This window comes from Passer domesticus, chromosome 4, assembly GCF_036417665.1.
Source record: "Passer domesticus isolate bPasDom1 chromosome 4, bPasDom1.hap1, whole genome shotgun sequence".
NCBI classification, from domain to species: Eukaryota; Metazoa; Chordata; class Aves; order Passeriformes; family Passeridae; genus Passer; species Passer domesticus.
Genome location: NC_087477.1, coordinates 25,690,898 through 25,704,734, shown reverse-complemented (window position 1 = coordinate 25,704,734; position 13,837 = coordinate 25,690,898). Strand labels below are relative to the sequence as shown.

Below are 13,837 nucleotides of genomic sequence, written 5' to 3'. Positions count from 1 at the left end.
TATCTATAAGATTAGATCTATTTTACTTTTTTCGTAGAATCTAAGTAAAAATATTCAATGGTATATATTGAACATATTTATATACTAGGTAATTCAGTTTAATTTGACAGAAAAAGGGAAAAAGTTGCATTTATAACTACATTCCCTCTCCTTTGGACTTCAGAAAACTTGTCCATAACTTAATCTAAATTTGTTATTTAAACACCTACACAAGGAGCATATATTGAATCTATTTGCTTCATTTTCAGTACAAATATGGCTGGCTATAAAAGAAGCAGATCACAGATATTAGACAGAACTTTCTGATCCACACATCCAGATGGCTGTATTTTTAACTACTGTTATTCCCACAGATTACCATGCACAGTTCTGGCTGAATTTGGAAAACATTTTCTTTTTTTTTTAACTCAGAAAAGTATTTCCCTGTTATGGACCTCAGCACAATTTTACACAAGACTAAATCTTTTACGAAAACTAAATATCTGCAACCTAAATATGTTAAACATTTTACTACACCAGACATGGAGTTTATGATTAAAAAACTGAATTTCTAGGTACTTGCTTCTGAATTTTGCATGTGATTGCTCTTTTTGTGACTACTATAATATGAAATTTCTCATATAGAAAGGTCATGCTGCCAGTTTCACAGCAACTTTATTCAGTAACTTTTGAGACTTTAAACATGAAGCTTGTTTTAAAGAAAAACTGTCTAAAATTATGTTATGCTAATAAGTTTTACAATAAACTTGCTGAAACAGCATTTCTGTACCTAAAATTCAGCTGTTTTACACTACGAGGATTACAATTTGCCAAACACACCTGTATGAGATACAAATTTAGATATTCTGTACCATTCCCCCAACCTTACAATAGCTGCCACAGCTGTGTGTCATATCACAGGATTTCACAAATTAGTGTCCATTTTATGGTGGAACAATCTAGAAGAGTGTAATTGGAGTTTACTAATGTTTTCTTTAATATTATGGTCTCCTAGCATCTCTTTTTGAACAAAACATATTAAATTCACCAAAAGCAACTCAAAGCACATGAAAAAGAAATAAACACAAAGCAGCAGAGGAAAAGACGTGAAGAACAGTTCACAGCTCCATACTGGAGCTGGGTGGAAAAGTGCGAAAAAAAATCAACTTAATTAAACCAATCTAATTTTCTTTTCAAAATGAAGCTGCAGTTGTGGGTGGTGAAAGAAAAAGCGGCAAGGTGTTGCTTTACTTTAGAGAAATACCTCTGAGACTGCCCCAGTCTCCCTTGACATTCCTACAAGCAAACTAGAGAATGGAGATGAGATTGGGTTACAATAACGTGGGAGTAGCCAAGCTGGAAATCCATATTCCAAGAGCAGTTATCAATAGCTCACTGTCAGACTGGGAGGACATGGTAATGGACTCTGCCCTGCTCTTAATACCAGTCAATAATCTCATTAATGGCCTGGCACAGAAGGTGCAGAAGCAAAATTCCAGATGACACTGAGAAGGCTACACAGCTGTTTGGAGGACAGCAAGAGGATTTCAGATGATCCTAAAATCTGTGTATATGGTACTAACAACAACAACAAAAAAAACAACCTGAAAGCAATCAGCAAACTACAGAGGAAAAAGGGAAAACACATGTAAAGTGCAACATGGGTTACAGTTACGCTGTTGTAAATATAATGCGAAATAGACTTATTGCAACAAGTCACTATAAAACCAGAAGGAACAAGTGCAGGCAAATACTGCCAGGCTATCCAGGTTTGCTTTTTCTATGGTATTAACAAAACTAACCAGGATTGTTTGCATCAATAATGCAAATTAAGAAGTAACTGAATTAATGGTCATGCCTATATAGCACTTTTAAAGAACCAAGTGGTACTCTCACAAAATTGAAATACATTCAGTATTCCTTAGTGCAGAATATTTAACTTAAAAACACATAGTTAATCATTTAAAGGCACCAGTCCTGAGCTAATTAGTAAATAATGCCAGAGTGGTAGTGAGACACTAGTAAACTTCCAAAAGATTTTTAATTTGCATTGCTCAAATAAAGGGATAGGGAGAACTAGGAAATTGCATCTTATGCCACATATCACCTCTTGAAATCAAAATTTCTGAAGTTCAAGCAAAGGTTATTCTACAGAGGAGCACTGGTTTCATGCTTTGATCATCGATCCAAGGTTTTCCCAGGATATTGACACAGATTGGTTGTGACCACACATATACTTCAGCTTTCTCTGCTGAAGTGATACCAGCCAGCAAGAGCTCTTTCCAAAGCCAGCTCCTGTTAGTCCTCCTTGTAACACAGGGATAAGATTAACAATAATCTTAGGACAGCAGCATCAGTAACTGCATTCATTCTTTCCACACAAGAAGCAAGGAGAAATAATTTCTTCTAATCAGCTCAATGGTTCTAAGTGCCACAATATTTTCAGCTGGAAGAGGAACAAACCCTTCTTTTTCCTTTGTGCCCCCTATGTGCTGATAACTACAGGAGCACAATCAAAGTGTTCCACTTTATTCAGGCTCTTCCATGCATGAGTCAACTAAACACGTTCAAGCAATAGGAGGCTAAAATGTTGCAATTCTGCATGTAAAACATGTATTCTGCATTTAGCCATGTATTCCACAAACACTTGTGAGGTAGAGCACCAAGTATCAGGAAACCTGGTTTTCACAGCTGTAGTGAACTATGGGGAATATAGGTATTTCCAGTGAAGATGGAAACATTCAAACCTTTTCCTTCCTAATTCTTTAAACATATCCTATAGAAATCTCAATCTCATCCCCCTTCCTGGTTGCTCATCCAATATCACTAATAGACTCTTGTAGTACTCTTAGTACTCACTTGGATGCTTCACAGCAGCATCATGTAATTCACAGCAATTCACAGTCTCAGGAAGCTATAAACAACTCCAAGAGATCATCCTTCACAGTAGGGATGTCTCTAAAGGCAGTACCAGCTTGCACATATGTGACTTCCAAAAGCTACCTAAGTATTTCTGAACACCCCTCCCTACACTGAGGGAAACACTCATTAAGCTTTTATTTTTGACAAACATTCAGCCTTTATTTTTCTTTTAGGAAGGTTACTTTGATTCTAACCAAAATCTCCATGATATTTAAGACCATTATTTCCTATCCTATCCAGCATGGGCAGCAGAGATTTTTTTCCTTTATTTCTTACAGAAGTATCCATGTAATAGAAGGACACAAGCTCCTCCTTAATCTGCTCTGCTTTAGAAGAAAAATAAGCATAGCCACTCACTCTTTCCCTGCATTTTATTTCCAAGACCTTGCATTGTTATCATTGTTTCAGTGTGGATTCTCTCCAACTAGCCTACAGCTATGGGTATATTCCAGCTCAGACCAAATTAAAGCTGGGCAAAAGTGAAGATTTTTGTCATACATTTTGAAAGTTACATTATTTCCTGTTGATGTATCTTCCATGAAATGTTACTCACTATTGTTATACCATAATACTGCTAATTCACATGCACTGGTGATGCACTAGAACCCTAAATATTTTTTTAGTAGATTGTTCCTTGTGTTATAACTGCATGAGAGCCTGCATGAAAATTACAATTATTACTTTTCACTAATAAACTTCACCTAACACTTCTCTAAAAAAAATTTTCCATTCTGCAAGAAGTGCTACCTATTTCACTACACTTCCTGTACCTCCCAATCTAATAGCAATGGAAATTGAGGCCTAACCTGTTATTATCGAGAAGAATTCTGCTCAGTACATTTTTCAGTTTTAATAATGAACTGCTGGTAGCTATTCTCCAAATACAGTGGATTCCTTTAGACAGATTAATCCCAGCTCACTCATAAGACAATGTAAAAAACTAAGATCATCATCTGCTTCTTCTCTGTTCATAAGGTCTGTTACCTTTTCTCATCAGAAACTGTGATTGCTTTGACATAATCTCTTCTGGATAAACATGTGTTTCATTTGCTTGTCTCCAAGCTATCTTCCTGGCACTTAAACACAGTCTGATTATTTGCCTAAGTATTTTTCTGTGAATTGTAGTCAAACTCACCTCATAATTTCTTGGCTCCTTTTTTTTCCATATTAAATACTTGATTTGTCCACTACTGATATCTTTCTCCTTCTCCATTTCTCAAAAAAAAGCCAGAAAATGCACTCTGAAATTCCATCTGCCAATCTTGTGGGTTACAAGGAAATAAAGCCCATAATGACCAAGTACATTTGAAAAAAATCTAGAGCGTTTGTAATTTCTAAACTCTTCTTTCCCAATTTCATATAGTCATTATATCTTTTTCTGAGTGGAATTAATTCCACTAGTCACAGATTGCCATCGATTCTCACAGATGCAAGGAAGACATCCCTTTTTCTACACTGTCAGTTGATAATTTTTGCATTCCAGTAATTTGCAAACCAACCCTTTCCTTAATTGTCTGCTCACCATAAATATGAGTGAATGATTTTGTGTCACTTAGGTCTCTTGCTGGTTGCATGACATCCTTGAGCTAGACCCTGATTTTCTCCAAATTACACTTTTCCATCCTTCCTTCCATTAAAAATATCCAACTCTGATATTAATCTACCTTCTTGGATCTGCTCTTTCCCACCACTGTCTTCTTTGTTTTTCTCCCCAGTTCAAAATATTTCAGTCTCAGGACTAAAAAAGTTTGCTATAGTTTTACAGAAGAATTGACTGAAATATTCTCATGAAAGTAAAACCACGTGTCATCTCCCTTGCACATTTTTCCAAAGGGTGGGATGGCTCCCAGTCTTCTCCCTTCCATCCTATACTGTCAGCTGCAATAAAGGCAGGGGCAGTATGAAATACATTGACACCTTTCAGGAAATGTTTTACCTTGATGTCAGAAGTGTCACGCTGACTGTTGCGCCACGCTCTTGAAATAGACGAAAACGTCCTATCCGCGTGATCAAACTTCCCACCTTGCAGATTTAGGAAAAGTGTTGTGAAGGGTTCCTAAACACATATAAAAATATTAATTAAAAAAAAACACCATCTCTTGCATCTCTTCAGAAATTTCAGGGTAAAACAAGGAATTCATAATTCTTTTGGGTTCTGGTTGTGAATGATGCTGTTTTCCCGGCAGACACATGATTAATAGCAAAGGGTTAATTCTGTTATTTAAGAATGAGAAATACAAACTGATCCTTGTTTGTTCAGTAAATGCTTTTTAATCTCACTCCATGCATACATATACTCAGATAAAGAAAAGCAAATTTAAAAAAACCCTCAAAGACTGCAGTAGCAACTACAGTTTGTGTCAGTTGTGACACAAATTGCTCTCAACAACATGACCAAGCTCAGGTGCCTTAGATATTTATTAAACTAGCATGTAACAAAAATAACATGTTTTACTTTGTTCAAGGTGATCTGTTAATCTAAAGGTAGCATCCAATACTGACAGCTTCAGGACTGTTATTGTTTCATATATAATTTATGATTTAGAAAAATGTTTGGAAGATTTAAAAGCCTCCTCTTAGTTAAAGAACACTTAAGCACATATTAGTGGATAATTGCTTGAAATTAGCTAAGCACTGTAAATTACTTCAAGGATTTATGTATGCTTGTACATTCTAACAAGCTTTAATTAATGATGTGCTGCTAATGCCTTCCCAAAGAAATTACTTCCTAGGAGATAAATCACCTTTCAATTTTATTGAAAAATGCATTGCTTAACCAATACATTATCAATATGTAGTAGCTCAAAGTTACTTCCATATAAATTGTAGCAGATTTTTAAAAATTAATTCTTTACATCACAGAACTTTATGATCATCAGAAATCAACTCTCGGTCATTAGGAGGGGAAAATTAAATCTATTAATTACGAACCACAAATGTTTGGTACTTGGTCTAGTCAGAAAATATGCAAGGAAGGGAAGTTAAGCATGTTTAAAAAAATATGCACATGAAAAAGCAATTTTAAGGAGAAAAGGCTTTACTGATTTGAAAAGGCTGTACCAGAAAAACTGAAACATTCTGCTTGAACTTTGGAGCACATTTCTCCTATGCTACTGATTGCAATTACTAGAAAATTTCAGTACTCTCATATACCCTTCAGATTTAGTTTAGATTTTTGTAGCTTTCATTATCGTTTAAAGGAAAAACATTTTTAAAAGATATACTTACAATCCTTAACAACCACGTGAGTGCAAAACTTGCTGTTGAATAATGAGTGCCGTAGTGAAATTTGGGGACCTGATCGTCTTCCCACGATTCGTATCTCTCGGCAAAGAACGCTGCTCTCTTTGGGTTCAAAGCGCCAACAGGCTGTGAGATTGGTAAAAATAAACTCAATAAGCAAATAAGATCAATGTGAATACTATCACATCATACTCCCCTTGCTCTTTTTGGTAACCAGAATTATTGGTATGCATGGAGCAGACTAGGTTTGGTGCTTTGCAAAAGCAGATGTTGGTTCCTGTAAGCACCTGAGGAGATCTCTGTACTTGGAACCAGGATTCCATGCACACACACAGGGCTGCTTGGAAAAATCTCCTCTGCATTACGACAGGCTCCATTTACTGCTGATTCAAGTCACTGACTCCATCCAATTCACAGTGGAATGTCTGGGACAAAGTGTTGTTTAACTTGGGTGCCTGTGGATATGTGTGCATGTTGGATACACTATTAAGCAAATAGTAAGCAACACTGAGAAACATTTTTTCTGACATTTTTTTGGAGAAAAAAGTAGTGATTGATGGCGTGGCAGAATATTAACAGTGGGCTTGGAATTTTGATATTGCTATTCTTGTTTCTATGCTTTCTATTTTCCACCTCAAGCCAAGTTTTATTTAATTCATAGAATTTCAATCTTTGAAATAGACAAATGAAAGATCAGAATTTCTATATACAATATTGATATAAAAGAAACAATGTATGTATGACTAAAAATGTCTCTCACACTTTAACCAATACTACCATTCTTTGTTCAGTGCTTACCTAGAATATAAACACCCAGGGATCTATTTAAAAGTAGGAAACATAATATTTTGTTATCTATAGCTGTGCATTTCCTCAGCAGACCTTTGTATAAATGATTTGAAAAAACATGAGTATAGGTCACACAAATCACTGAAAAACCCAAAAGTGAATTTAGCAATTCCACATATAAAATGCTGTGAGAGCTCTAAAATATCTTTGGATACATATACAAAATGTTTATGCAACACAATTTTGTATACAGATTTAGCACACTGTTGGTATGTTATTAGTGTAAATTATGTTCATCTGTATGGACAATGGGTGCATTCAAATATAAGCAAATAATAAACATGAAACAATAATTCCTTCTCTCTCTTCTTCAAGAATAAATATACTTAAGAATACACTACAAGGTGAGGAAAAACTATAAGTCCTTGAGCAAAAGTATCAGTAACCTCATCTTTAATTCCAGCAGAGTTAAAGTGAAAAACTCTCTCTGCTACTGATATTATGATTATTCAAATAATTCTTCTTTGCAGCTCATGTGAAATTTGGCATACAAGCTTCAAAGTATTTTCTCTTCTAGGACAGATTAGATCTTTGAATGACCTAAAATCTAATCTTTTTTTACTTAGAGCAGCTTTCACATTGCAGTAGGATAAAGAAAAACATCTTAGGTTAATTACTATTTTTGCAGTTCACTAATTTGAAATATAACCCTTTAAAAGAAGTTGTTCCTGTATAAAAGGATTTTTATCTGATTTAGCAAATTTATTCCAGGGAAGTATGAAAGTGACTCAAAGAAGTCTCTTTGTTACAAGAACCATTTTGGAATCTCCATCTGTACTGATTTTCCCTAAAGGCTCAGATATGCTTGAGGGAGAAAAAGAAAAAAAAAAAGGTCATTTGTAGACAAATTATACAAATTAAAAATAGGAACAGTGTTGTGCTGTATGGTTCTGTAACATTTTATGTATTCTATTTATCTGCCTCTATTATTACTCTCCAAATGAGTATAGCCCAAATCAATAGTTATAGAATTACATTCCTTGAATATAAAGCTAAACCCAATTACAATTGATTCCATTCTCCTTTCAAAAAAATAAAAAAAAGGTATCATGCAGAGATCTATATAGCCAGAATCCACAGTATTGATTTTAGCTGTTATTGTTACAGTTGGTTTCTGAAGCCTGCAACAGGACAACTATCAAGACATGTCACATTTATTTGCAAGCAAATAAAAAAAAAATCCCCAAATGAAAAAAGCTTAGGGGAAAAAAAAAAAAGAACTGTGGAGCTGTGCACTGACAATGATACACTATCAGCTTACTCAGAGAAGTTACAGTGGGAATACACACATTGAATTATACATTACACGAATGCACTGATTTATTGTGGTAATAACATCCACCTCATTAAAAGATTCTGCTTTGCTGCAGTTGGAGGGCTACATATTGTTTACTGCTATAAATTAATGGCAGTGCACAGAAGACTGTAGAGCCCTTCTAACAATAGATCTGTAATGACAGTGCTGTATATCACAGCTTCCCCAGCAGCTTCATAATAAAATGGAGACAATGTATTGGGCTAATACATTCTACCAGGCAGGCCCATATTTATCTGACAACTGCTTCTAAGGATGAGGTGATTCTACTGTGTTACACTGCACTGGGCACAGTTAACTACAGAAGAAAGAAAAAAAAAGAAGAAATTAATTAAAATTTCTCAGTTATTTCACATCACAAAATTAACAGGGAATCATGATTACACACTGTATTCCCTCCCCTGTGAGTAAATGCCAAGGGGAAAAGAGGAACTCTAAACTAAGCTGTGCTAGAGGTAGCTATGAGACCACAAATTTACACTGCTCAACAGTTTCACTATAGGTTCTAAGGAAGAATTTCATATCCTGAAATTCCAGAACATATTTTATCTGCAGCACCTCTTTTCTCAGAGGAAAATCAGATATTAGTTCACCAATAAAAAATGTTTATTTAGATGGAGAGAAAAAAAATGAAAAGTAGAGAGAGAAAAATTCCAATGAGCAAAAACAGTAGAGGAGATTATAGGAGTAAAAATTAAGAACAAAATCACTGATGGCTGTGAAGTTTTCAAATCATATTGAAAAATTAATTATGTGTGTGGTTTTCAAGTTGGTGTCCATTTAAAAAGATGATCCAAAGTGGGGCAAGAATTGAGGTAAGGTAGGTTTGGTTTCACTTTTCCCAAGGCATGACCACCTGTATTTTGGCCCAAAGTGGTTCTTGTAACAACATGTGCTACAGTTATGAAAGTTAAAGAATGGCTTCTTAACAAAACAAAACAACTTATTTGATTTTTTTTTTCAAGTATTCTCAAATATAGGAATACATCAAAATAAATAATTTCACATTTTTACCAAGAACTGCATATAGTAAATCTCAGTCTTTGGACCAAGCTTGCTTGCTTCCTTTGAAGCATAACAAAGAAAAATGGTTTGCTGAAAAATAACTGAGAAAATACACTGACTCTTATAATCTACTCTGTCAAACACGTCCAGACACTGTCGTGTACTGTTTTATTTGTTAGTTCTTACTCTTGCTCTGTGCCAGACATTGCAACACTGACCCACCTTGCCTCTGCTTCAGAGGAGGCCCCACTGCACCCAACAAAAGAAAGCAGAATGTTCACTGCTCCTCTACAAAAGGCAGAATTTCTCCTGGACTCTGCCACTCATGTTCAAGAATATATACATTTTGGAAAATTGCTAATGATTTTAAATAAACAGATTGAAATCTTCTAAAGAAAGAATTACTATATGACTATTTACAGTCCTACATTTAAGAAAATAAGAGGTGCTTTTTACTCCTATCTAATGTGCTTTCATATTTTAAATAGTGTTGCTCCAAATATTTCACAGCTTCATTATGAAAAAAAGGAAAGAAATTAAAAAATAAATTTAAAAAATTAAAAATAGGGGAAAAAATAAAAAGTGTTTTTCTTTGTGATTTCTTACACTGTTTTCTTACCCACATATAACCAGGTATTTGTATTCCTGTGAATACAATTTTTTGAGTTATTGAATCATGTTTGGTAGCATCCTTGCCAAGTATGATGTTTCTTTCCCACATATCTTATTTTCAAGATGACTATCTGGTTTTCATTACTGATATTTTTCATATTGGGCCTAAAGGACCAGGGGGACCCTTAGGTCATGTCATCTAGCCTTGAGCTTGTGTGACAAGAGGTTAAATGCCTTTGCATTATATAATTTTGAGTTCAGCTATTCATACTTGATTACAGCACAAGCTGCATTTGGCCAAGCTGCTTTCCAGAAAGGCATCTGACTCCTGAGGATATGGGCAATCTGCTACTTTTCTTGGAAGATTTTTCTTCTGATAACTCTTACCCTCATTCTAAAAATTATATGTATTCCAGTTTGGTTATGAATTTACTGATATGTTATCAAAGAGATCTTACTGAGATTCTCTCTGACGTAGTACAAAGTCTCTACTTGCCCAGTATATTCTGAATTTAAAGATACTTACAGACTATAACTAGGCTTTTTAATAAACATAATAAGTGGAGCTTTTCCATTTTAAGACATTTCTTCCACCCTTAAGATTTCTCTGTTTGCCCACTTCTCAACGTACTCTAACATTCAGGAAACCGAAATGTGTTCAGTGTTTCATTGTTGGTTTTCTCCATAGATATGCCAACTGCTGGAACCTCTGCTGCACTCAGACCTTGCTTAGTTACTTTGTGTGTCACCAACACAAAATTGACTGAACTAGCCAATACTTGTTTTATTGTCATAGAAGGACAATGTAGTAGGACATCCTGATCATGGAGTAAAATTTCTTTTTCCCCAACAGAGATAAAAAGACAAGATGAAAGGGTTTAACTCAACCCAAACTTTATTCACTTAGGTCAGCTGGGAAATATCTGGGAATAAACTCATATGGTGTAGATCATTACTCTCTCATCTGTCATTTTTGGGTTTGAGAACAGCCAAAAAATGCTATTCCCTCCTCACAACCTAGTCTCACTCACTGCTGGGCCTCACCATTCTTCCTCTCAGAAAACTGGCTATGGTTTTCTTAAAAATTAGGCCCCATCTTCTTAGAGGGCATCTTACTTTTAATACATATCTAACAAATTAATTAAAGAACTATATACAAAGAAAACAACAAACACAATCATCTGCTGCTCTGTTTGAGCTGCCTTCATTGATCAACCAGTGTCCTTCAGCTGTAAGATTTAAAAAATGGAAACCATTCATCAAGGAGAAAAACAGTCCTTACCAATTCATTTACAAAAAACCACTGGTTTCACAGCAGATGCTTCCCAAAATCTACATCAAAGACTAGGCTAGGAGGGGGATACACGAATTTGCATAAATCAAAATTTACCCGAAGCCAAAGGGATAGAACTTGACAAAACCTTTTTATTCTTCCCCAGTAAGCATTTCAATGATACACAATAATTCTGATATGCTATTTTTTATTATTAATTATAATTTAGTGACTTAAGAACATGAGCAGCTACTTGAATTTCATGTATTTTCTTAGTCAAATCAGGGATTATCTAGTTGAACGCTTTAGTTCAATAAGGAATTCTCTAGTTGAACTTGTATACACAATGTTAAAACTGTAATAGTTATGAATATTAGTGAGTGTACTTTACTTATTTTGATATAAACACATCATCACTGCTTTAAAAACTTTTAAATACTCCAATTTCTATTCTCATAACTGAGAATTCAATAAAAGCTGGAGCATAAGCAAAAAAAAAGGTCATGTGCATACAAATTAAAAGTATTTGTACATATGGTTTATATTTCAGATGTTTTTAAGAGCACGCATATTCCTTTGAGACAGCAGGAACAGTCGGGAAAAACTGATCTAAAGATGGTATAATAACTAGACTCTCTGAACATGTCAATAGAAATAATACTTAATGATGCCAAGGACAGAAGATTCACAAAGTTCACAGTTAAAAAATATGGGTCATAAGCTAATGTTAAGCATAAAAATGAAAAAGACAAAACCCTATTATGCAATAATAGTGATGTTTTAGCAATAGGTCAGTGACAGGATATGCTTCAGGTCACCTAAAAACTTGGAGGAATTTGAATTTAAAAGAAAAATCTCCATGCCTTCACATTACCAACAATAGTATCCAATGCTGTTACAACCACCTGTAGCAGATTGCAAAACAATGCACTGCTGAACTGCAAACTAATTAAGGACACACTAATGAAGTAAGGTTTAATCACAACTAGCACAACTGAATGTGTCACACACTTTGCACCTGAGGTATTAACTTTAAAACGGCTGGGAAACCAAACTGAAGACAGTTGGTATGTGTTGTACACTTCCAGGAGGTCAGGGAGAAAGGAAACAGGATGTCCCTGGGAATCATGAGGGAAATCCAGCTGCTGGCAGGCAGTGAGGAGGGTATCGTCTTAGAAAATAACCCTGCCAGTTAGATAGATAGATAACATTTGCATGCACTTTCCATGACTTAACCTGTCAAGTCAAAGAAAACCCTGCACTGTTATTCGTTTGCTTAAAAAACAAACAAACAAAACTTCTATGGATTTTGAGAAGTAGGATTAAGTGAGAAGTCACATGCACTTGAGTCATAGCAGGAGATTAAAACATTCTCAGTTTGCCTTTCTTCTACAGACCATGTTCCTAGCCAACACATCATACAAGCCACAGAAAACAGCTGCCATTGTACCTAACACCAGATCCACATAAAACAATCACAACTAAAAACATAATCCTTTTTGTTTGTACTAAGAGCAAAGAACCTCAAGTCAAAAGCTGACACAAATTCACATTTGCTGCAGATTTTTCTCAGGGCACAAAAAATAAACATTATTCTCTATCACTTGTATGTGCCAAGCCTGAGAAAAGGAGCAGCAGAAGACTAGAAAGGGATACTTGGGAATGTATAAGGAGCTTTTTACTGTAATCTGTACTCTTTCATAAAACTTTTCCATTCAGATTATATCAATCCTGAATACAAACAGCTAAGAGACCATCAATGTCTCTTGTTTCACACATGCATTGCTTTGCTCCTAAGGTGAATTCATCCATCATCTTATTCCCTCTTTCATAAAATTTCCTGATTAGTCAGCCATCACCTTCAATACCATCAACAGTTGAGCATTGTAAGAAAGTTTTATCAGCTCACTTTTCACACTCTTTTTCAAGATCAGCATCTATGCTGAACAGTGTAATGTACCAAACAAACTTTTGGAATGTCAGTGACCACCCCACTTTGGAAACAAACCTTGGGTTTATGACTCTGAGGCATCTTCAAGTGAAGCTGGATATAATATCTGAATTATTTTAATTAATCTTATTAAACTAGTCACCTCAAACTTTTAGGATCATACCATCTTTTCTTAGTATTTTTTAATTGATTTCCCTCATTTGATCTATATTTTTATCTGTTGATGTTTCAATTTTAGAAAGATGAGTTGATGTGTGCATCAAAGTCCACAGCCTGAGAACTACCTTAAACTCCTCCTTAAAGAAAGATCATTATTGTACCATGATCTCATTTTCTGACCACTATTTTTAAGCCTGGATTGTTGTTTGACCCCAAGAGGCCTCCTGCTCCTAAGAGTTTGACCAACTCAGTTTTAGACAGCTCCAGTTAGGTGAAAAAAATCCCATATTCATTACCCATATGAGTACAATTTTTAACTTGGCCACCATCGTGCTTGTTCAGAAATCCGAGTTACACAGATGTGTGCTGTAGCACCCATAATCTGCTGAGTTCAAATGTGTGAATATAAAAAGGAAGAGAGACTGTATCAAGAGAATAACATTCACTTTACATTAGGAAGACAGAAAACACACATTTAGAATGTCTGTGGCCCAAGACATGTGTGTGAAATTACTTTATTTTGATTTCT

General features: G+C 35.1%; 1 protein-coding gene across 5 annotated transcripts in view; it reads right to left on the bottom strand.

Annotated features, from left to right (window-relative positions):
- LRBA (LPS responsive beige-like anchor protein) overlaps positions 1-13,837 on the bottom strand; it is a 373,617-nt gene that overhangs the window by 102,443 nt on the left and 257,337 nt on the right. For all 5 annotated transcript variants that reach the window (XM_064416678.1, XM_064416675.1, XM_064416676.1 and 2 more), the window contains exons 45-46: positions 6,130-6,270; positions 4,838-4,957 (exon numbers count right to left, since the gene is read on the bottom strand). In XM_064416678.1, the coding sequence (XP_064272748.1) occupies positions 4,838-4,957; positions 6,130-6,270 (261 nt within the window). The remainder of the gene's footprint in view (positions 1-4,837; positions 4,958-6,129; positions 6,271-13,837) is intronic.